This window comes from Dermacentor albipictus, chromosome 1 (assembly GCF_038994185.2).
Source record: "Dermacentor albipictus isolate Rhodes 1998 colony chromosome 1, USDA_Dalb.pri_finalv2, whole genome shotgun sequence".
Taxonomy (NCBI): Eukaryota; Metazoa; Arthropoda; class Arachnida; order Ixodida; family Ixodidae; genus Dermacentor; species Dermacentor albipictus.
In genome coordinates this window covers 408,783,689-408,805,397 of record NC_091821.1, presented here as the reverse complement: position 1 = coordinate 408,805,397, position 21,709 = coordinate 408,783,689, and the positions used below count along the sequence as shown (strand labels likewise).

General features: G+C 42.5%; 1 protein-coding gene across 1 annotated transcript; it reads left to right on the top strand.

Annotated features, from left to right (window-relative positions):
• The first annotated feature begins 883 nt into the window (after positions 1 to 883).
• LOC135918176 (BEN domain-containing protein 5-like) lies at positions 884 to 16,604 on the top strand. The gene is made up of 6 exons (XM_065451841.2): positions 884 to 1,139; positions 2,112 to 2,191; positions 4,820 to 4,979; positions 6,516 to 6,616; positions 15,882 to 16,101; positions 16,236 to 16,604. Exons 1-6 carry the CDS (start codon positions 896 to 898, stop codon positions 16,319 to 16,321), a joined length of 891 nt encoding a protein of 296 aa, XP_065307913.2. The 5' UTR covers positions 884 to 895; the 3' UTR covers positions 16,322 to 16,604.
• The last annotated feature ends 5,105 nt before the right edge of the window (positions 16,605 to 21,709 follow it).

The window sequence follows — 21,709 nt, the reverse complement described above, 5'->3', positions numbered from 1 at the left end:
TTTTTGACAGGGATCGAAATTCGGTAATATATTCCATGTGCGCCAATTTCGCTGATGATCTTGAACTCAATGGCGAAATACGTGCACATGCATGGAATATATTACGGTATTTCGATCCCTGTCAAACAACCAAGCACACGTGTCACAAAATTTTCTCATCGTTTTCACGCATATGATGGCTTCGAAATTCGAAGGTAGTTAACATATGTTCGAACACATGTGGGCTCGCTGCACAAGGCCGATCAAGTCTTGGACTGACTGCGCGCTAGGTCGATTCAAGGGCGCGATTTACCGAAACAGTGAGCTAAAATAATTATTCAAGTCTACATCGCGTGTGCAGTACAAACCACAGAGAAGTCTGGTGGTATCCCAGACAAAAAACAATTATCCCGCATGGAGTAAATCGATTTACTGCATGCGGGGAAAAATAAGATAAGTCATTTTCTCACAGGGTATAGAACGTTGAAACAACTATCATTTTAATGCAGCAATCCCAAATACAAGCGCCCAGAGGAACTCCGATCAAGAGATAAGATCCTGTCGTTGCGCTGAATCATTTGAGATTGCAGCGCCGCCACTAAATGTTTTGTTATCGCGTGCCCCATGTGTGCCGTTCGCCGCACTACGGTGGCTAGCTCAGCCCCACTCGCGGAGGAAGAAAAGGCCCACTCAACCACATTCAACATTTTACGCCAAAAGAAGCTATGCAGAAATTAACGTAGCATATAATTAGCAATATTTGATAATAAATAACGTTGTTGACGTAAATATTATGTACATACGTGTAATTAAAGAATTAAACATTACTTGTGAGGACAAGTGGATATACAGAAAAAACAGCGATACCATCGCTATCGCAATCATGTCAAGAAAATTTCGCGCCCGTTTCTTAAACATGCACTTCGCATTCTTCCGTAATCCGTGCGCCGTGGAGTTTTACGTAACCATGGGGGACCATGTGCTCGTCAAATGGACAACGGAGGACAAATGGGACGTGTATCCCCTGCGAAATATAAAGTCGCAGGAGGTTATTTGCCAGCTGCTTGATGACCCAAGAAGCATCAAGGCTTTAGCAACTGAAGAAGTGGAGGTCCTGTGGGCAGACAATAAATATGCGCCTGCATATGTTTTGGCAATGGGTGAGTAGTTCTTTTTGGTTGCTTCCGGCAGCAGTATGTTCTAGGCAGAGATAAATTGGAAGTTGCACTAGTAAGGGAGGCTTTTATCTAAGCTTGATCAGTTGTCATTGCCGCCGTTCGCAATCGCTTGTCACAGAGCGTTGTCAGTAAGCCTATAAGCGAAAAATAGCTTACCGTTGTAAGAGTAAAATGAATTATTTGACTGCATATGGTAAGGCACGATAATTTTTTTTGGTTTGCATGACAGTGCCATGTACTGCTGAGCTACCGTATTCTACCGCATGGTCAATAGGTATATATTATTCATGTAAATGGTGTACTTTTGCTCAAAACAGCTGCAAGGACATTAGTATTGTGCATGTACTTCTCAGTTCTAGTGATTCGTGCAGTCATGATATGCATTCATGCATTCTACAGCTATTCTGCTGTAGAAGCACTGTAAGCAACTGACGATGACACATGGTTCAGTCTCGCCCTATTGTCTCTGAGCACTGAACTACCATACCAGCGATTTCCCTTTGCATTAAATTTGCACACCCTGCACTGAGACCTGCTAGTTAACACTGCCCATTAAACAGAAGAATTGTGCAATTATTTCACAGCTGTGCTGTATTCACTCTTAACCACAGGGTGGATGATAATTTGGAAAGAATATGACATGGCTCTGTCTAGTTTGCTTGACATCTGTCTGACATATCCTGGCACCACATGAAATTAACTACTGTTTGTGCAGAACTTTTGCTTGAGCTATTTGATCAAACACTTGCACTTCATGCCTTAATCCTTGTCCCAGTACATATCATAGCTTTTCCTGCAATCAAGTTGCAGGCAGTGATATTAGTAAAATAGCGTATATCAGTCAGTTTACAGTGCTTAACTCTTTTATTTGTTGCTTAGTTTGCAAAAGAGACAAACCAGATGGTTCTTGCACCACTTGAATGAAATTGAGTTTGGTGTTCTATAATGTTCCAGGGTCACAGGTGGCCATGGAAAGGAGGCGGACCAGACTGGTAGCTGGCCAACTCCCTCAGAGCAGCCTTGCTGGACGGAAGGCAAGTCTAGCGCAACAAATTGACTGCATAAAAAACTAAGCCGCTACTGCTACAAGGGGGCATTGCTGCTTCAGCAATTATCCTAATTATTTCTGAAATCTACCTTGTCATTGTTATCTACTGTCAGTGAATATATGGAGACCTATGAAGGTGCTGCTTATACCTTTTAAATGAGTTTAATTAGTCATTTTATAGCCTTAAAAAGGAACCTATGTCTATGCATGTCTACATGAGGGCAGTAAAAGGACATAACAAATGGGAAACAAAAGTTGTATGTTATGAAACATGGAGGTGACAATACCAGTGCTAAAGGAAGGCGCACTTAAGTGGCGTGGCATAATTAAATGGTCTTGCATGTCGTAATTTACATCATGTCAAGCTCATTCAATGTACTAGTATGAGCCGTATGAAAGGGAACACAGGAACGCGTCGAAAACACCCTCAGACCCAGCTATATGGGTGATACGCAGCGGCCACCGTCGGAAACAAAGTGGAAAGAGGGACGCTGTTCTAACAACTGTTCGCACTCCCACCGTGCGTCTGCAAAGTGCGGAACTTCGCATCGCCAGCAGACAGTGCTAACACTGTTCAATATTGCGTCACTGGTAACCTTTTGCGTCAAATCGTTACAAAAGGTAGCACTGTTCCTGACTTCGATGTTGATTTGTGGTAAATCTTGTCAATCGGGAAAAAATGGTCTTTGAGGGTGAGTTCAAAATAAGTTTATTGGCGCTTGCTGAATATTAAAAAGATATTGAAGCAAATGAAATAAGGCAATAGCGTCATCGCAGCTTATCCTCGTCCTTTGTTTTGTTCGTTGGTGGCCTAATAATGCGTCATGCCACCGTCGACTAGAACGATGGCCTCCATTCTTTGGGGCAGAGACACGCAGAGAGCCTTGATGAATGTAGTATCACGCTGAAGGCGCTTCCACTTATGTTCTATTGCTTCCCATAGTTGGTCGGAGTTTGCCAATTCTAGTGAGCTCTTCGAAAGGTTCACTTTCATACGGCCCCAAACGTGCTCTATAATGTTCATGTCGGCACCATTCGTGCACCACTGAAGTTGCATTACCCGTCGTTCTTCCAAAAGGCGCGCCACGTCTTTCGATTTGTGAACAGGAGACAAGTCCTGCCGGAAAAAATAACATCCATTCGGGTGTGGCCCGTTCAACAGATAGGGGATCATCTGGTGCTCGAGCAGAGTGCAATATGCAGCACTTGTGAACCTCCCATCAATTCTCACCAGTGGGCCTAGGCCTTCGTGGGGAATCGATTCCCAGACGTTCACAGAGACGCGTCTGCTGGCGGCCACCTCCTCGATATTCTGCGGACTAAAGCGTGTGTTTTCCGTCCGCCACTCTCTTTTGTTGGTCCCAGCGGCTCGAGAACGTGGACTCATCAGAGAAAACTACATACTTCCACTCACTCTTGCTCCAGCTGCGGTGTTCAGTAGCAAACCTCAGGTGAGCTGCTTTGTTGGCTGTGGTGAGCAGAGGTTTCTCTGTGGTGATGCGACTTCGCAGTCCTGCTTCTCTAAGCCTTCGTCGTACCGTGCTGTAGCTTCAAGTTGTCCAATCCAAGAGCACCTCGAACGTCCTTTGCACTTTGGAATGGTTTGTCGCTGACGGCAGCCACGATGCAAAGGTCTTGGTCATTCGTTGTTGATCGGGTTCGTCTGCGGTGCGGCGCATCGTTTATGCGTCCTTCGTCTCAGTAAGCCTGGATAATCCGGTTGACCATTTTCAATGGGCAGCCTGTCACGAGAGCAATATTGCGCTGCGTATAACCTCTTTTAGACATTTCTACTATATCTTCCCGCTCTTTAAGAGGCACTCGAGGCATCTTGAGGCTACAAAATCTGAGTTGACTGCTCTGCGTGGGCCACTGCAGTGTGCAATATGAATTTTTCTGAACGAACTTTGTGCAACAATGTCGCACGAGAGACAGTTTATCAATGTGTTTTTTTTTTCAAATTTTTCTTTATTCCATTCCTCTGTCGTCATTGGTTCAATCGTCACCGTTATTCGAGGTGCCACTGACAACCGGGTGCGTCGATTCAAATAAAGAATCGGTTTGAAATACAGGGCAAACTTGGCCTTGGAGTACTATCAAGCGGTTGCGCGAAAAAAAAAGAGAATGAAAGGAAAGAAAGTGAATCGGTGTAAGTCACTGGCGACGATTACCATCTTAACAACTGTCGGACGATCCATGACGTAAGCTGCTCCTTTGTAGAAATGCCAGCGTGGTGGGAGTGCCAACAGTTAATAGAAGAGCGCCCTCCTTTCCCTCTTTGTTTTTGTCAGCGCCATCCGCGTATCGCTCCGAGGCTGTTTGCCACGCGTTCCTGTGTTCCCTTTCATATTGCTCATGATAGTACATTTACAAAACACTAAGGGACTTCTCTGTTGACAACGTTGAGCTTAAGCTTATTGCCACTCTTAGATACTTTATTTTTTTCCAATGCTTGCCTTTGAAATCTCATTTGTGAAGCCTGGACCACATATGCTGCTTTTCTATATACAGGTGCATGGTGTGGTGCAGGATTGTAAATGTATAACTGCAGAATATTTACTTCATTGGTGTTGAATTCATTAACACTGTTTTTCTTCCACAAATTTCTCAACAGCGTAAATGCAGCTGTGGGCTTGAGGACGAGGTGGACTGCCTAAAAGAGGAGCTGGAGATTTCGCGAGCGAAAGTCCAAGAGCTCGCAGACAAATTAGACGTAGCCTCGGCAAAAGCCAGCCGGCTTAAAGCAAAATATGCGGATGCAAAACAATTGCTTGGTATGTAGAATAAACAGTGCCTTTTGCATTACCTACTCTTAGAGTAAATTCAGGGCTACAACTGCTGCCGCCAACGTTGACAACATAAATTGATTTCATATTCTACTTGTTGCCTCACAGCATCTATCCCACATTCCTAAGAGGGACATTCAAATGCACTTCTTTGAACTTAGTTGAAGTACTGTTGCCCGGAAGAATGTTATACTGATGCATCAAAGTCGCAAGCCGGCGTGTCTCATGCAGCACTTCATCTGTCCTTTCCAAAGTCTGGCATTCTGCATGTGCAAACAAGTATCTTTACGACTGAAGCCTGTACACTATTATTCTTGTAAAACATATCAAACAATTGAAACTAGAAAAGGCAGTTATATTTACGGACTCTCTCAGCATTGTCAAGGCTCTAGTATCACTACGAAAGCTTTAGTATCACTACAAAAGCATGACAATCCTGTAAATATCGATCTTTATTCATCATCATCATTTATTGTCCCTTAAAGGCCCCTGTCGGGGTATTCACTCTTGTACGTTGTTTATGCATGCAGTCAACGTGTCATGCTGGGTACCCAGGCACAGAGGTGTCAAAGGTGATGTGCTCGCCGATGAAATCACTACATTTACAGTGACAAAAGATTTCAACTCTTCCATAGCTGACCCAGCTATAGATTTGAAACCTTTAATTCGGAAAAATTAGGAGACTATTAGCAACACTTGTGCGATGCTAATTTTCATCTAAGTTCATCTTGAAGGCACAGTTACACACTTCCCCATCAATAATAAAATCACGAGAAACCGATGTCCTGTTCTGTTGACAAAGAATAGGGTACAAATACGGTACATGCAACTTCTTGCTGACTGGTGATCAACCTTCTACATGCAGATGTGTTGAAAGACTGACGATCATCCATCTCCTTTTGGAGTGTTGGGAAGCAGAAATCGGGAGGAAAAAGCACTTTCCTTTAGCTTATCAACAGCGCATCCCTTTAAATCGCATTAATGGCACAAACCCATTATATGACACCAAATCTGTTTTAAAATTTTTTAAAATGACACTAGCACTGCACATTCTCAGTCCAAAAGCTGCGTAGTACGGCCTCTTACTAGAGGCTGCTGCTGCGTTAGGTGCACCTAGTACAGCACGTCTCGAGACCTTTGAATGCAAGGGCCCTGATGAGGCAGTAGTGTTACGTTCACCTACACATTTTATTACATCATCCCTGCTTTACAAAACATCTATGGTCGTATTTTATATCTCTGGTCATTGTCATTGTTTTAGTACTTGCATATATTATGAAACTTAAAGCGACTGATATTAGGCCTGTTTACAGCCATACTATATCCACCATTCAAAGTGCAATTCTTAATTTCAGAAAGAATTCATTGAAAAACCATCACCATATGTATGGTGCTCTTGGCCATATATCTGGCCTTTGCACCATAAATTCCCATATATCAATCAATATACCTTACAATCCTCGAGTTTTGTATCACTGAGAGGCCATATGGGTTCGTAAAACTCCTCTCTTCTTTTTTTTTCAGACCTCGAGAAAATGGCAAAAAATTTGAAAAAGGCGACACAAGAGCTGACAGGGGCTATGTCTGTGGCATCTTCAGCACCTGCGACCCTGCCTGTCTGCAAGGTTTGTGATTTTGACTGCTGTTTACCCTGTAGTAAATGCTGTATTAGCTCCTGATTGGGCCAAGCAAGCATGGCTTGCAGTAGGAATAAGTGAATGCATCATAAATACATCACGTGAATAAAGCTCAACATTAGAAATGTGCTAGAGTGGCTTTGGAATAGAAAATGTACGTGACAGAGCAGATTCTGAATATTTGCCCAAATGTGTGCTTACCCAAAGTGGCCTGTGTATGTTTAGTACGCTTTTTGATTTGGAATGCTCAGTGTGTCTGAACTAGGTGCCTTCACGTTTGTTACAATGTAAGTGCTTACTTCTTGCTTTTAGACGTGTCAGATGGGCAAATTTAATCACTTTGACCATGCGCACTTTGTTATTATATAGTTTACAAGCTGTTGCATGCAAAGATTTAGCGACACTGGCTGTAGAAAGCACTCATGAGGGAGTCCATTTGTCGGAAGTACCTCGGTTGCAGTGCTCTTAGGGTAAAACTACATAGTGCAATGTTGCCACTAATTCTGAAATCTTCTCTTATGGTTTCAACTGACCTAAATATAGTTGGTTATGGAAACCACCATTCTTCTGCTAACAAACACTTTTTTGATACACGTCTTTGCTTGTGACAATTAATAGTGTAAGGTATTTTGCAAATATTGTTTAAAATAACGAAATATAAAGTGAACGAGAAGAAAGGGGGTTAACCGAGGGGCCTGATTTTTATTAATCATATCATAAGAAGCCAACAAGCAGACACCAAGGACAACGCAGGAAACTACTTGTACTTGCTAATTGAAGTAATGAAATAGTAAATTAATGGAATTAAAGTGGATGAAAAAACAACTTGCCGCACGTGGGGAACAAACCCATGTCTTTGCATTATGCATGCGATGCTCTACCAGTTGAGCTACCACGGCGCCATCTTCCCATCCACTTTCTGGGGTGTTTGTGTTACTACTAGAACTAACCCTGGGAGTGTTAGCCAGCGCCCAAATGAACCCTCATTAATTATTTAATGAGGGTCTCGAATCCGGCAACATTGATGCCTTCAGGTAGCGTGTGTGAGTTTATTGTCGAGTTGTCTTCACCCAACAAGATCATGTACTCGTGATGCTTGTGGCAGAAAGGATGTACCACATCCGCTACCAAGGTTTGCAAGTGGTGGCGCTGGCTAACACTCACAGGGTTAGTTCTAGTAGTAACACATAAATAACCCAGAAAGTGGATGGAAAGATGGTGCCGTAGTAGCTCAATCGGTATAGCATTGCACGCGTAATGCGAAGACGTGGGATCGTTCCCCACCTTCAGCCAGTTTTTTTTATCCACTTTCCATTCCATTAATTTATTATTTCTTTATTTCAATTGGCAAGTACAAGTAATTTCCCCTGTGTTGTCCTTGGTGTCTTTGTTTGTTGGCTTCTTAAAATATAAAGTGGTGGCCGATTTTCCAATCAACACTGCAATCAATTCCAAGTAACACTTTTCTTTCCTGTCTAGCAGCGTGCCATCAAAGGGGCACTCATTGCCAGGAAGGGCACTCACTTAATGTTGCAAAATGTTCGCTTCTTACTGGGGTATCAGAAAGGAATGAAAAAAACTAAAGAGAACAGTGCGGTACAACTATTGAATGAAATATATTCATCCTCTTGGATTATTCTATTATACTTCTTTAGCCACTCTGTCAGTAAAGAAGCCTTATGGATCAGAAAATGTGTTTCATGATATGGGGCTCCTTCAAGCTTGTTTATGTGGTTTTCATACAGTAGTTAGTTCTGGTAGCAGAGACAATGAGTTCTGTTGTGTACTTATTTTTAGTTACCAAAATCATACCCTAATCATGGTATTGTAGGTGGCATTGCATACTAGGTGGTACCAAGAAGCTTGGACCAAGAATACAAGTCTGATGTGTGTTTGTGCTTCTGTGTGCTGCTTCTGCCTCTTTCTGGAGTGATCCTGCACCCAATAACATCACAAATGGGCGAGCTTGCCAGGATTCACTCGTGGATACAGTGCAAGAGGGCAGTTTCGCTTGAGCGCAGACACACATTAGTAGATGGCACCATGGATTTAGAGAAACTTGCGGCCATAGGACTCCAACTAGGATTGTCAGGCGCAGAACTTCGCAGATAGATTGAAGCCGAACAGGCAAAACAAAGGGATGAGAGAGCTGCGGAGTGAGAGGCAATCAAGGAAGCTGACGAGAGGAAGCGTGAGATCCTCCAGCTAAAGCTGCAGCTTCAGGAAGGAGCTTGGAATGTGCAGGCAGCGGCTTCTGAAATTTTGACTGCGCCCAGCACTTCCTCGTCATCCCTCAATCTACAGAAGTTACTTTCTTTGTTCGACGAGAAACGCGATGACTTGCACGCGTATTTGCAGCGATTTGAGCACGTAGCAACAGGGCAGGACTGGCCACAAAAAAAATGGGCTCTTACTGTGAGCATGTGTCCGACTGGTGAAGCTTTAACTGTGATTGGTCGGATGACTGCCGCCAATTCATTAGATTACCAAAAGGTAAAGAAAGCTTTAATACAGAGGTTCCGATTCACAACTCAAGGCTACCAAGAGAAGTTTCGGAAAGCACGAGCAGTAGAGGGCGAAACTGGAAGACAGCAGCAAGAATTTCAACCTATTTTGATAATTGGATTTAGATGGCTAACGTGCCTAAAATGTATGAAGGTCTATGGGGTCACATGATCTCTGAACAGTTTTTGCGGTGTTGTGAATCAAAGCTAATTATTTTCTTGAGGGAGCGAGAGTGCAAATCCCTTGACGAACTTGCTAGCTTGACGGATCGCTTTCTTGAAGCGCAGAACTGGAAAAGCCTAGGAAACGGTCCCGATAACACAAAGGATTCCGGTGGGGAAAACATTGAAGCTCCCAGGAAACTGCAACTCGTGTGCATCCTCTGTCACCGGTTTAGGCATTTGGCTCCTGACTGCCGTAACCCACCTAAGCATATGCTAAAGTGCAAGTTGTGTAACAGAATGGGACATACAGCTGAAAATTGCCGAAATCAGCATGGGGACAATAAGTGCATATGACGGGAAGAACAAGCTACCTCCTCAACAAGCTACCTGCCTGAAGCTGTCGTACAAGTGAATACGCCATACTTTACAGGCAAGTTGACAGTGGCATGTATGGACGAGCCCCTCTATGATCTTGTTCTGGGTAATCTTCCCGGCGTCAGAGGACCATACGATCTGGACTCTAACTGGAAGCACCCCGCTGCTCCTGCTGCTCCCAACGAGGTCCCAACGCAGTCCTGTGAAAAGTCTTAACTTTGGCAGTCGTGTGAAAACGGTGACTTTTGAGCTGTGTACTTAATTTTGTGTAAAGAGCAATATACCATATATACTCATGTATGAGCCGCCTCCATGTATAGCTCACACCCCCCACTTCCGGGTGCAAAAATTTTAAAAAGAAACGCCAAGACATGTCTAGTCCCACGAAGTTCTACAAGTTGGCGCCAGTTAGTTTTGCTCACTCACCGCATACCATTATCATCATCGTTGCGCGTCAGCCTAACAGACCGAGTGAAGGCTTGGCTGGCCGACTGCTGAATGAAATTGGCCATGATTCCTGGTGGCTTGACAAGCGTGCGGGAACTGCTCTATGTTTGCGTAAACCGGCCATTGAAGACAGAATTTCGGCGGCGCTAAGTGATAGGCCGTGGGCAACCATGAAACAACTCCGACAGGGCGACTGAAGCAAGTGTCTCTTCAGCAAGTGTGCGGTTGGATTCTGGACGCATGGCATTTCGTGTCAGTGGACACCATCGCAAAGAGTTTTAGAGTCGCTGGGATATCAAACGCCATGGACGGCACAGAGGACGATCAGCTTTGGGAAGCGTGCCGATGAGCTGAGCTTGTCCGAGAGTGATTAGCTTGAAAACGGCGGCAATAGTGAAATAACATTTTATATCTGTCACCAGTTTTATCTGACAAAGTAGTCGCAGTGGCACTGCAGTGTATTAATGTGTAGCTATAGGCCTGATTTGTGTATAACCCACACCTGAGAAAACCTGATGAAAAAAAAGTGCGGCTTTTACACCAGTATGTACAGCCAGTGGGAGCCAAGTTTGGCAAGTAGAATAAGTGTAAAATTTTAACCATGTTGTTTATGGTGAGAAACGCATGTGCACATTGTTCTGTGACAGGGTCACTCGGCATGTGTTCTTGTCATGCAGCAGTCAGTTCCTCATGCACCCCAGATCTGGCTGTTTTCACCGAAGAGGCTCCCCAGAAGCACTAAAATTAACTGTGGGTGCTATGGTCACTGGGTGGTAATTTCCGATGCACAATGCCGTGAATTTAAAAATATGAAGCACCTTGTTGTGCTTCAGACGTTGGTCACCTTTCTTTTTTATGTTGTGGAGATGGGTCTTTTCACTGCAATGACTTTTGCTTAGGCTCAGCTGCAGCTGTACACCCAAGTTTTGTCCCTGTGATTGCTGGCATTAAAAACAGGTCATTTGCCAGGTTTTGCCCTGCTTATTTTGCTCTCTTCCTCCTCTACCCCCAAAAGAAACCCAGCATAATGGTCATCATTCTGTTATAATGGCTGAAATTAAGCACAAGTTGCAGAAGGTGCTCATTGTTCCGAAAAGATCTCCAGGACATAGTTACTAAGTCGCAGGAATGCTTAGTGCTGTAATGTTGTGCAAAAAGACCATCTTGATGATGACAGTGTTCCAGTGCACATAAGTAAATTAGTTTCTTCAAAACAAAGCTACTCGCGAAAATTCTGATGCCTCTTTGTATTCGTACCTATCAGAACAGAGAAATTTCTTGTTGTACGAACAGGCAGAAACATATTTCATGACACTGGGAGTCCATACTTCCAATGCTGTTTAGTTGGTGGTATAGTTGCTTTGGAATTGCACTGCAAAGCTTGAGGGTGTGGGATCAAACCCTGACTGCAGCGGCTGCATTTCAATGGGACAAAATGCAAAAACACATGTGTACTGTGCATTAGGTGCACGTTAAGAAACCCCAGTTGCCTCACTACAGCATGCCTCATAATTATATTGTGGCTGTGGCACTTAAAATCGCAGAATTTAATTTATTAAAGAGTATGTCTCGGAGTGCTTTCATACAAAACTTTAAGACAAGTAGCCAACAATTAGTGAAACATTATCTACCTCTTAGCAATGGCTTAACCATTTAGTTAATATTTTATGTGGCCATGGCTGTCTTGTGCCTGCTTTAGCACAACATTATGTGGCGATTAGAGCTGGGTGTCGATTTAAAAATTCAGCTTGATGAATTGGTACCTCTTAATCGTATGAACGGAATTGTTTTCATGTTCATAAGTCAAAAAAATTACATGCGATGACTTTGTCACGAGGCACACATTCTGAAAAAAGAAAGAATTGAATTGAGTTGCTTTTATTATTACTGCAAGATTTCCCTTCACTCCTATAGTCATCCGTGCTTGCTCTTTACTGGAAATTGGCAACAAAGAACAAAATGCCGTCTTTTGCCTGATTTTGTTAATGTGAGCTTACCAGATCAATTGCTGTATAAAAGTAACAGGAATAAAGCTTTAATCCATTAACTCGTAAGTTTATTGATCAACTGCCCAGCCATAGCACCACAACTAGGTGGTGGTGATGCTGGTGTTGTCTTCATGCTGCTGGTTAATTTTAACTGAGCGTGTTCCCACATCTTTTTCAATGCAGTTTTCTTGTCATTGTAGCCTACGAGTGGTGCGCAACATTTAGAAGAGTTATGACTCATCAATGGAAACCAGCACTGCAAACAGGCATAGAGAAGCCTGAGGATGCAGTGCTGTACTTCATTTTTGTCCCTGTGTTATCTACAGTGCTGCTTTGTAATGGTGAACTTGCTTAATTTTGGATTTGTTGAAACGTAAGGACTCCTTGGAACAAGTTGACTTCATTGCTCGATGCACTTCGAATGGCAGTTAGAATAGTGTCATTTTCTAATCTAATATAAAATATTTCTTAATTTCTAAACAAATTAGAATGAAATGTTAGTATGTAGCACCATTCTCTAAAAAAAGTTCATTTCAATTATTCGATACATGCATGTATTTCTGTTCTCAACCAGTCAATTAAGGAGCTTGAAGATGTGACACAACTGCTTTTAGCTAACTGTTGCACCAAGGCACTGGCAGTAAATACAAGGGAACAGCAAGGGTTCAGATGCACATAGTGTTGCGTTTCTTGAAGGCAAAGAGTGTGATACAACAAGGCACCGTAGAATGCTTTAAATGGACACAAACATGGAGAGATCAGCCATATATGTTGGTTTGCTGTGATCGAGGGAACAAATTCCTATATAAATGATGTAAAAATGACTGGACATTATCGAGCATGAGTTATCTGTCTGAAGGTTGGGTTCAGGAACGAGTGCCACTGCGACGATTATTTTGCAATAATATTATTACTGTTCTCTGCTGGCATCGGTCTGTTTCCTTTGAGGCTTAAAGAAGTGTTATCCCTTATCTTTGAACAAATACATATATTCAGCAGTGTTAAAATAGCGAATAGTCAAACACAGATTGCATAATAAGGTCTAAACAATGAAATTTTGAATATTCGCCCACAATACTAGTCACCCTTTGTAAATTTGTGATGTACAACCTTTCTATGTGTTTGTTCAACTCCGCCATGTCTTACTTGTCTTTTTTTCTTCATGTGCTTTGAATGCATCATTTATTTGGTTATTGCGTGTGAAAGTGCTAATTTCAGCACACATGTTGCATGAACGGTACAGAGTGCTTTCAGGTTCAGCCACTGTATTTATGCGCCTCTTATGGCCCTGAACAAATGCTGCATATAATGAAACATTTGGTCACTTCACCCTTATGTGCCTTGATTGCATTGTGAAATGTTGAGCTGCAATTATAATTCGCTAGCTTTAGTCTCGGGCTGTTCAATACTGAACTAGTACACTTGCTTACCTTCAGATTAGGACTTTCAGACTGACTCCAACCAAATAACTGAGTTTTATTAGCCTGACATTTTGGAGCCCATTCAGCTCCTTTTTCAGGGGTTGCTCTTCGGGGGTGGCGGTGTGCAGCTTTTAAAGGGTCTTTTGTAAAGAAAAGGAGGAGAGAGTACGGAAGGTGGGGAGACACTTCACAGAGAGGAAGGGGGGCGGGAAACAAAGGGGGTGAGACGGCTGCTGTGCTACTGGAATGACTGGTGCTGGGAGAGCTTGACCCGCGAGAGTGCTGCTGACGGGAGGTGGAAGGGAGGGAAGTTACGGGGCAGCGCTGACGTTTTGGTGTTGGTGAACTCGAGCGGGAATCTACCTGGCTGGGCATCCTTTTCGTCATGTCGCCAAGGCCATGGATATACACCGAGGGTAGCTTGCCTTTCACGCGATTTTTGTTCACGTGGTGTTCTGAATGTGCCATGACTCCAATAGCAGTCTTTTTCGCAAATTTGTCTCTGTTTGAGGGATTTGAGTTTCTTGGAAAGCAATTTTGTGGTCGGAGTCTTCAGATTGTTCAGCAACGGCGCTGTGCATACGGTTGAATGTTCCGACGTCGGTCTTGTGTTGTCTTATCCTTTCTTTTAGATTTTGGGTTTCCCCGATGTATGACGCCGGACAGTCGGCACAGTTCATTTCGTACACGGCTCCTTGAGAGTTTTCCTTTAGTGGACTATCTTTTGGTTTAGGGAGGAGGATATTGAAAATGTTTATCGGTTTGTGCGCCACATTGAGGCCTTCTTTTTTTAACATTCGGTTGAGCGCTTCGCTGGTACCTCTTACGTACGGGACAGACACTCGTTTCCGGGGTTGGGGAGAAGTCAACGGCTGAAGGTACCTTAGTTTGTTTCTTCTTTTTTGTTGTCGGGTTGTTTTTTGATTGAAGTCATCTGTGTATTCATTCCTTTTAAGTTCGTTGAGAACCGTTCTCTTTTCTTTCTTTTTGATCCGATCCCGATCAGGAATGAGTTTCTGCTCTTTTGAATAAAGAATTTACAACAGACGCCTTGTGGTTTACCGGATGGTCGGATTGGAAGTGAAGGTAGCGGCCCATGGGGGTTGGTTTTCTGTAGAATGAAAATTTTAGAATCCTGTCTGTTCGTGTAACTTGTACATCTAAGAATGGGAGCGATCCCATGGGAGCGATCGGGATCAGATCAAAAGAAAGAAAAGAGAACGGTTTTAACGAACCTAAAAGGAATGTTTACACAGATGACTTCAATCAAAAAACAGCCCGACAACAAAAAAGAAGAAACAAACTACGATACCTTCAGCCGTTGACTTCTCCCCAACCCCGGAAACGAGTGTCTGTCCCGTACTTAAGAGGTACCAGCGAAGCGCTCAACCGAATGTTAAAAAAAGAAGGCCTCAAAGTGGTGCACAAACCGATAAACATTTTCAACATTCTCCTCCCTAAACCAAAAGATCGTCCACTAAAAGATAAATCTCAAGGCGCTGTCTACGAAATGAGCTGTGCCGACTGTCCGGCGTCATACATCAGGGAAACCAAAAATCTAAAAGAAAGGATCAGACAACACGAGACCGACGTCGGAACATTCAACCGTATGCGCAGCGCCGTCGCTGAACAATCTGAAGACTCCGACCACAAAATTGCTTTCCAAGAAACTCAAATCCTTCAAACAAAGACGAACTCGCGAAAAAGACTGCTATTGGAGTCATGGCACATTCAGAATACCACGTGAACAAAAATCGCGTGAAAGGCAACCTACCCTCGGTGTATATCCATGGCCTTGGTGACATGACAAAAAGAAGAAAAGTATGCCCAGCCAGGTAGATTCCCGCTCGAGTTCACCAACAGCAAACGTCGGCGCTGCCCCGTAACTTCCCTCCCCTGCACCTCCCGTCGGCAGCACTCTTGCGGGTCAAGCTCCCCCAGGATTGGTCATCCCAGCTGCTCAGCCCCATGGCAGCCATCTCACCCCTTTTGTTTTCACAGACGGGAGATGAGGGGAGGGGGGGGAATGTCTCCCCACATTCCGTACTCTCCTCCTTTTCTTTACAAAAGACCCTTTAAAAGCTGCACACTGCCACCCCCAGAGAACAACCCCTGAATAAGGAGCCGAATGGACTCCGAAAAGTCATGCTAATAAAATTCAGTTATTTGGTTGGAGTCAGTCTGAAAGTCCTTATCAGTTTCCCAACCAGACAGGCAATTCTCTCGAAAGGTTTAGCTTTACCTTCAAATGTGCAAATTTTTCCATATTATGTTTTACAATGTGTTGCTTCATTGCATCTTGTCCATGGTAAAGAAGTGTGCAATATTATGAACAACTCTGTATTTTATGCAGTTGGACATAGGAGACGGGGTGCTGGTGGAGAAGCAACTTGTTGACAGGATCAGCCTCAGCGCAAAGCACCAGCCATCGAAATTCGCACGGGCGCTCCTTCGTGTAGTGTTTAGCCCGGAGGAGCTGGAAAATAGCTCCCTCTATGGCAAGGTTTGCCGGGCTAACAAAGACGCGGCACCAAAAAAGGCTTTAGACCAGAAGAGGGTTGAGGCCGTTGTGTGTAAGTTAATTTTACCACTACATTCTTTTTGATAAGATCCAAATACAGTGTGTAGACAGTTCATACAATTAGGGATTGCAAATGAATTCGGTCATTAATGGATTTTTTATTTAAAAAATTTTTTTTCTTTGCAGCCTACACGTGCTCCCTCTATAACGTCGGAGTAAAGGAGGTGAAGGGGAGCCTGTCTGCAATGCTGGCTCGTGGACAAGTGCACTAGGATCTCTTTAACTTCATGAAGCGATCAACAGGTGTAGCTAGAACAAGGGATGCCGGCAAAATTAATGTTTTGACTCGTGGACTTGTATTTGTGAGGAAGACAAGTGCACTTTCTACTAGTCCACTGGTTGAAACGTTGGCTTTACCGCCATTTCTTGTTCTATGATCTTTAATCGCTCCATTCTTCCTGTAAACCTTAGGTCAGCGGTATGGGTTCTGCTGAAATTGTTTTATTGTTCTGATAATTTTATTCTTATTTATATGCTCAGCATTTCTGCTAGTCATTTTTATTCCTTGTAACCTTAGCAGTTCTAGTCATTTGTTTGCTCAGACTTATTTCTCACCTAACATATTTGCTGTATTTACAAGAAGCATATCATTTCTTTGCCATGCAAGTGCTGAATCAATAATTAGTCGTGGGTGAATATTCCAATATTTAACATACTGTATTTGAAAGTGAGCTATTAGGTATTTTTGTAACATGCAGGCCCTTTCAATGTGTTTTAGGCACACAGGTCCTTCAACAGCTTCCCCCCCGCCCCCCACAACTAGTCATACAGCAGTCGTTCTTTCTTGCTTGTTTGCAACCAGTCTCTAATGATGTTGAGAGGCTGTTCGGCCAGTTTTAAGGACAGTTAGTGATGTCCTTAACACAATTTTGTTTCTGCTGTTAGCTGTCTTGCACCAATCAGTGCAGGCATGGTATCTTAATATACGAAAATAATTTTTCTGCTATAAATACATGTGCTTGTGTCAGAAAAAAATTGATATTTGCCCATCTCTAGTATACACATTGCGGGCAATCTTTATAGTTCTCTAAGACATTGCATACGTCACGGTACCCTGCTAATACTAATGCATATGTGTATAGAGGTCCTGCTATGACAGAAACTGCTGTATTATTTTATGCCAAAGACTGGAGGAAGGGAAAGAAATTAGCATTTCATTAACCATTTTGCTTCACATTTAACATGTCTGTTGGATCTGCATAATCTTTTTTCACGTTCTTTTTTGTCTTGGTGTTGCAACTGATCTGGCAACTCGTGTTTTGTTGTACAAACTATGGCCTTTGTTTCTTTTATATGTTGATGTTCATTTAATCTTCGTTTAGTTCATCTAGCCTTCTGTGTGTTGTTTCGTTATTGTGGCAGTGTACTGTCCTAAAGAAGCATTTGGTATATTTTTTGTTGTCTTTGTAACATGTGTAATTATCGGGTGGGCTTTTATTATTCATTCTAGTCCGTATTCATTTTGAATTTATGCAGTTATGACTGCCCCTTCTGTGGCAACTGAATATTCACATAATTAACCCCATGGAGGATAAAATATGGTCTCTGATATGCTGTTTGATACTTCAATATTCTGATTTAGACGAGAGATACTTAATGTAAAGCCTATAGTATTGTATATGCACGTAAATTTATGCGACCACAAATATGGCGCGGAGGGGGGATCACCAAGTGATGTGCCGCTGTAAACTGCAAGCGACGCATAGGAGTGGATGGTCGAAGGGTGATTTAGTCATTGTTACTGTGAACTGTGTGGCATTGCAAAATACAGTGGAACTATGAGTGCATTCTCAGTTTGCTTGTCATTCCCGATATCTTTGTCGCTGATGGTGACAACAGCGTCGTCATCCACGCAACCAAGTTTATTAAATACAGGCAGCACTTAAGGTTCATGCCCGTGACAGTTTAACACTGCTCATATGCAGTAGCGATGTGTAGTGTATGGTTGTTTATACCAGAGCAGTTCGAAGAGCCAGAAAAAAAAAAAGCTACATTATGTTTGTCATGCTTCTACTTCTACCTGTTGCAGCAGTAGAAGCAGGTTCTCCTAATTATAGTGTGCATGAATTGCCTGCTGCATTTGCTATAAAACGTTTTTAAACATTCCCTCTCACCACTGTATAGATTAGTCTAATAAACTAATCATTTTACCACAGTATTGTATGAATTCCTGTTTACAAGCAGCTGTCTTAAGCTGCGTCATACAGCCAAAAGCAGTGGTCATATTTGAACATCTAGGAGACAAAGTATGGTAAGCTAAAAGGACACACGAGGGAAACATAAAAGCAGTGGCCAAATTTCAACATGGAGGAAACGTGAAGTACGGTAACATAAAGGATGCATAAAGGAAGGACACACGGAGGAAACATAAAAGCAGTGGCCAAATTTCAACATGGAGGAAACATGAAGTACGGTAACATGAAGGATACATAAAGGAAGGATACATGAAGGAAACATAAAAGCAGTGGCCAAATTTCAACATGGAGGAAACATAAAGTACGGTAACATGAAGGATACATAAAGGAAGGATACATGAAGGAAACATAAAAGCAGTGGCCAAATTTCAACATGGAGGAAACATAAAGTACGGTAACATGAAGGAAACATAAAGGAAGGATACATGAAGGAAACATAAAAGCAGTGGCCAAATTTCAACATGGAGGAAACATAAAGGATATTTCCTCATGTGAACTTCGGGAAACATACAGTAAACATAAAGGACATAATCATTTTCATGAGGGATAGGCTTATGGCCAGGCATCGCTGCAGCTAATAAAGATTGCTGTTTTCTCTATCTCTACCTGCGTGTGTCACGAGAATAGCAGCGGCCATACAGACATCCATACGTTTCATGCTAAATGCGACTATTGAGAGTACTGGAGCGCCGCGTTAATTACCTGTTAATACACCACGAGTAAAGTATTTCGAGAACTAAAGCTTGTCATGCATTATAAGAAGTGGGGTGTAATTAGTTGAAAAGATCACCTTAGTTCATGAAAAATATATTAAACGAAATTATTATTATTATTATTATTATTATTATTATTATTATTATTATTATTATTATTATTATTATTATTATTATTATTATTATTATTATTATTATTATTATTATTATTAGACATAACATTATACAAGTGACAAAAAAGGGAGAATGAGCAGGCTGCCGAATGCCACCAGAGAGGGCAATACGCCTGTCTACTTTTCAGGAAGGAGGAGGAGACAGACGCATAGAAATGGAAGTTGGGAAGAAGGGAGGAAAAGAATTAAGAAGACGACATATCACAAAGGTTAAAGTAAAACAATATTAAAGAATAGCGTGTGGCAGTAGTAACAGAAAAATATCACCCCACGTCACATTAATAAGAGAATCCCGCAAATTGAAATAAATAAAAATAAATGAATAAATAAATAAATAAATAAAATGCAGAAGATAAGGTCGCACCCTAACCTATTTATATAAACGACACTTTTTTTAAGATCGCTGAATTTACACTTATAATTTCAATGTTAGTTCAAATATTTCATTTTGTTTCATTCTTACTTTATATGTGTATAAATATTCGGCCTTACATTAAATTGTTCTTATTAAGCAGCTCCGTTACAGTCGCTAAGATGGAATTTGACTATATAGTTCCAAATATTGCTAGAAATTTGCCCTCTCAATACCTAAACGATATTTTAGGCGACCACCTTACAAACCTAGAAATAAAATCCGTGATTGTGACTCACGCTTCCGTCTGTGAAGAGAGGGCAGCTGACGGCATTGTATCGCCATCGCTGAATTTGCCTTTCACATTCGACTAAGTGATTTCAAGTCTATCTTTCAGGCTGAATTATTGGTGATTGTTTTATCTTTACGTACATAACCTTCATCTTTGTCATCAGCCATATCTCTAATCGATTGTCTGTCTGTTGTTCGCTAATCACACCTAATACGTCAAACGCCTTAGAGGCGTTTTATTCCTTCGTACTTAGACATTTACGCCGCGTTCGCTTGGTGTGCGTGGCAGGCCACAAAGGTTTAGTACTAAATGAACCTGGGGCCCTATACCTTAAAACTATTCCAATATGTTTTTTTAGTCCTATCTCCTGGCGTCAAATTTGCGTAACCGCCGACGCAAGCATCGGCTGGTGATCCGCAGGATTGTCTGAACAGACCAATCAAACGCTCTCCTCATTTATAGGAGGTCACTTTTGTTTGCTTGAAAAACGAATAACATTGCCTACACTAAGCGTCTTGTCTTATCTGATTGGCTAACAAGAGGCGAGGAGCACGCTCAAATGGAGAGGGATTCGATGGGGCCGAGCCACTGCACTGAAAATCAATTGAAGGATGAAGAGGGTGGTGCCGGCGTCTGCGATTGGTCCGCTTTCCCTCAAATATCTTGCGGTGGCTGGTCGAAAATCGCGATGGCATGCAACGGGAGGTTAGGAATGCTGCTAAAACGGATCCTCAGCAATGAAGAGTTGGCACAGCGAGCTCGTAAGCGTACCGAAAGTTCTCGAAAACGTTACAAGACCACGCAAAAAGTTTTATTATACGCAAATAAACCCATGCTCTCCGGCAGGTGCGAGTAGCCAGTGTGTGAGCGATCACCGGCATCTCGCCGGATCGATCACCGGATCTTTTATTCCTTTCCGAACGGGGCAGCCTGCGGCTACTTCAGAAAAAAAAAAAGTTTTGTTCGGCATATTAATGCATCTTTGACGAAGTGAGTTTCACAGTTTTGTGACGTCGCGTGACAGGCAGGTGAAGTGGGTGCAGCCCTAAAGCTTTTGGTCAATAGCCGTAGTCTAATGGCGAAAAGGCGTCGAGTCAGAAATAACTATTTTTCTTTTGTTCGGTCCAATCACGCATTATCATTGCGTACACGTCATATCAGATGGCGAGCTATCGCGGTTTTCATGACGTCGCGTGACAGACAGGCGAAGTGGGGGTGGTCCAAAAAAGCTTGTGACCAATCGTGGAGGGCCGACTGCAGAATTGGAATAGAAAAGTTTGGAATAACTTTAGGTTATAGCGCCCATGTTGACGGAACTGACAGGAACATCCCATGACGGTCCTGCAATTCCTATTTTACCAACGTCTGCATTCGTAACTGCGGCGCGATTAGAAAAAATTGCTACTGCGAATGACTTGCCAGATCTTCATTGTCCGTCTCCGAATATCCGCGTCTAAGTGTTTCTTGGAAAAATGGACGGTGTTCTACTAGAAAGTTTGAAGTATCGCTTGCGAGATATACGTTGTTGATTCCCCTACTCAAGTTCTACCTCCAGGTCTGGTCTGGTCTGGCCATATCACCTCTTTGTCATTTTTGCCATGAGAGTGAATCCCCAGAATATTTTTTCTGGCTTGTCGCTATTTTACTTTTAAAATTAAATTTTTTAGGAAGAATATTTTGGAAAGCTTGACTTTATTTGGATTCTTTCCTTTAGTGCCACTGAACTGGGTTTTAGCTACAGCAACGTTTTCGATTCCCTCAGCAATTTCTGTACGAGAAAAAAAGGAATTCCATGTTAAAATTTTCCGTTTCTCTTCCTTTCTTTAAATTTACATGTTTGTTTACTACGATATTCAGTTATCTAGACATCATGTC